This window comes from Camelina sativa, chromosome 15 (genome assembly GCF_000633955.1).
Source record: "Camelina sativa cultivar DH55 chromosome 15, Cs, whole genome shotgun sequence".
Classification (NCBI taxonomy): domain Eukaryota; kingdom Viridiplantae; phylum Streptophyta; class Magnoliopsida; order Brassicales; family Brassicaceae; genus Camelina; species Camelina sativa.
This window is the reverse complement of record NC_025699.1, coordinates 15,426,528-15,429,399: the sequence shown is the minus strand read 5'-3', so window position 1 is coordinate 15,429,399 and position 2,872 is coordinate 15,426,528. Positions and strand designations below refer to the sequence as shown.

General features: G+C 42.9%; 1 protein-coding gene across 1 annotated transcript; it reads left to right on the top strand.

Annotated features, from left to right (window-relative positions):
• Window positions 486-1,276, top strand: LOC104748489. Its single transcript, XM_019236734.1, has 2 exons — window positions 486-809; window positions 923-1,276. Exons 1-2 carry the CDS (start codon window positions 486-488, stop codon window positions 1,274-1,276), a joined length of 678 nt encoding a protein of 225 aa, XP_019092279.1.

The window sequence follows — 2,872 nt, the reverse complement described above, 5'->3', positions numbered from 1 at the left end:
GACCATATAAGACTCCCACATATTCTAGTGCAAGATTCTTTCTAACTATTGTCGATGATTACTCTCGAGGTGTGTGGATACACTTGTTGAATGAAAAATTTGAAGCATCAACCCAGACTAAGAATTTTTTAGCAATGACTACACGAGAGTTCAACACACATGTTCAAACGATAAGGAGAGATAATGGGTCCGATTTTGTGTGTTTGAGTGAATTTTTCAAAACTCATGGCATCATGCATGCAACATCTTGCGTCGGGACTCCTCAACAGAATGGGAGAGCTGAGAGGAAGCATCGGCATATTCTTAATATTGCTCGTGCCCTGCGTTTCCAAGCTCACTTACCGATGGAATTCTAGGGTGAGTGTATTCTCACGGCTGGATATTTAATAAACCGCACCCCGAGCTCTGTTCTTCATGGGTCTACTCCTTATGAGCGTTTGTACAATACCAAACCTTCTTATGACCATCTCCGCGTGTTTGGAAGCATGTGTTACGCTCACGATCAGTCTTACAAGGGTGACAAATTTGCCTCTCGGAGTCGTCGCTGTGTTTTCATGGAATACCCGTATGGAAAAAAAGGCTGGCGGCTGTATGACATTGACAAAGAACAGTTCTTTGTTTCCCGTGATATTGTGTTCTGTGAAACGGAATTTCCTTATGCCATTGTTCATGCCGAAGAAACAGAGGAGGCAGCGGATATGTTGCAATCTTTGACTACTCTATATTACGAAGAGGATGATGCAATTCGAGTGGGCCTATTGCTCAAGGACCAATTCTTAGTGGACCGTTACCAAGCCCATCGTTTATTGGTTACTTACCAAACCCAAATCCTACTTCGTATTCAACCTCTCTCGATGCAAGCAACACAACGACAATTTGCGATACACGCCGGCAGCATGATGAACTAGCTATGCCGATATAGCCACCTGTTGTCGCTTCGGATCCTGTGGTATGGCTGGGTCGTGGTCACCGTCAGAAAACAAGATCGGCTAAACTCAAAAATTTTGTGGTGAATACCGGTTCTAAAACGACATCAGCAGCCGATGCTTCGTCATCTAACTACCCAGTGGCCAACTATGTTGATTGTGAAAGATTTTCTCCACAACATCAAGCTTTCTTAGCAGCGATTACTTCTGGTGTGGTTCCCAAATCATTTAAACAAGCTTCGGCCAATGAACGCTGGAACAACGCCATGTCTATTGATATTGAGGGTCACGAACGTAATCGGTCATTCACGATTGAAGATCTGCCACAAGGAAAGAAAGCTATTGGTTGAAAATGGGTTTATACACTCAAGTATCAGTCTGATGGCACTCTCGAATGTCACAAAGCCAGATTAGTAGCGCTTGGTAACAAGCAGATCGAAGGGATTGATTACGACGAAACTTTTGCTCCCATCGCAAAAATGGGGACAGTGCGTTTGTTCTTGGACACGGCGGTTAAACACAAATGGGATATTCATCAAATGGATGTCCATCACGCATTCCTTCACGGTGATCTCGATGAAGAGATATACATGCGTTTGCCACCAGGGTTCAAGGCTTTAAGTCCATTAAAGGTATGTTGCCTACGAAAGTCGATCTATGGTTTAAAACATAGTCCGTGATGTTGGTTTGCGAAATTGACCACTTCTTTGAAAGAATATGGTTTTGAATAGAGTTTATCTGATTATTCACTGTTTACGATGGATAGAGAGGGAACTCAGATTCATGAAGGATTTGGGACCATTGAAGTACTCTTCGGCATTGAAGTCGCAATATGTATCTCAGTCAGCATAAATACGCTCTTGATATCATCTCTGATGTCGGCCTACTTGGTGCGAAGCCAGTCGCCTTTCCGCTCGAATCAAATCATAAGCTAGCTCTCTCGTCCTTCCCTTGTTTACAACATCCAGAACAGTATCGCCATCTCATTGGACGACTCATCTATATGCCTTTCACTCGACCTGATTTGGCATACTCTGTTCACTTCCTTGCACAGTTTATGCAACACCAACGCGAGGATCATTGGGAGGCAGCGCTTCGGGTGGTTCGTTATTTGAAAAATAATCCAGGTCAGGGAATCTTCTTACGATCTGATGCACCATTTCAGCTCACTGGCTGGTGTGATAGCGATTATTCTAGCTGTCCACTCACACGACGCTCAGTTACTGGGTATTTAATCCAGCTAGGAGGGTCACCCATCTCCTGGAAAACGAAGAAACAGAAGACTGTTAGCCGTTCATCAGCAGAGACTGAGTACCGCGCAATGGCACACTTAACCCAAGAACTCATCTGGCTGAAGCGCATACTGCAATCTCTCGGGGTCTCACACAAAGCCTCCATGCTCGTTCATTGTGACAGTCAGGCTGCTATTCACATAGCCCAGAACCCGGTCTTCCACGAAAGAACAAAACACGTTGAAGTCGACTGTCATTTCGTCTGTGATGAAGTCGTCACCAAAAACATCCGTCTGTGTCACGTTGCCAGTCAATCACAGCTGGCTGATATATTCACAAAGCCGCTGGGCACACATGAGTTCAAGCAGTTCTCTTTCAAGTTGGGCATACATGATCTGCATGCTCCAACTTGAGGGAGAATATTAGCTGTAACTTGCGCATCAAGTCCCAAACCCTGCGATCACGTAACAAGATACACTTATGATTGATACGATTACGATTGTACATTAATTGTAATTAGATATTTCAAGATCTCTCTAATGTATAAAAGGTCCGTAATACAACATTGAATGATACACATAAACTTTATTTTTTTTAAAGCTTCCTAACAAGCATTTGGCCATAGACAGACCACTGGCAAGAATTCATTCTTGAGACGACAGAAAAAAAAAAAAAAAAAAAAAAAAAAAAAAAAAAAAAAAAAAAAAAAAAAAA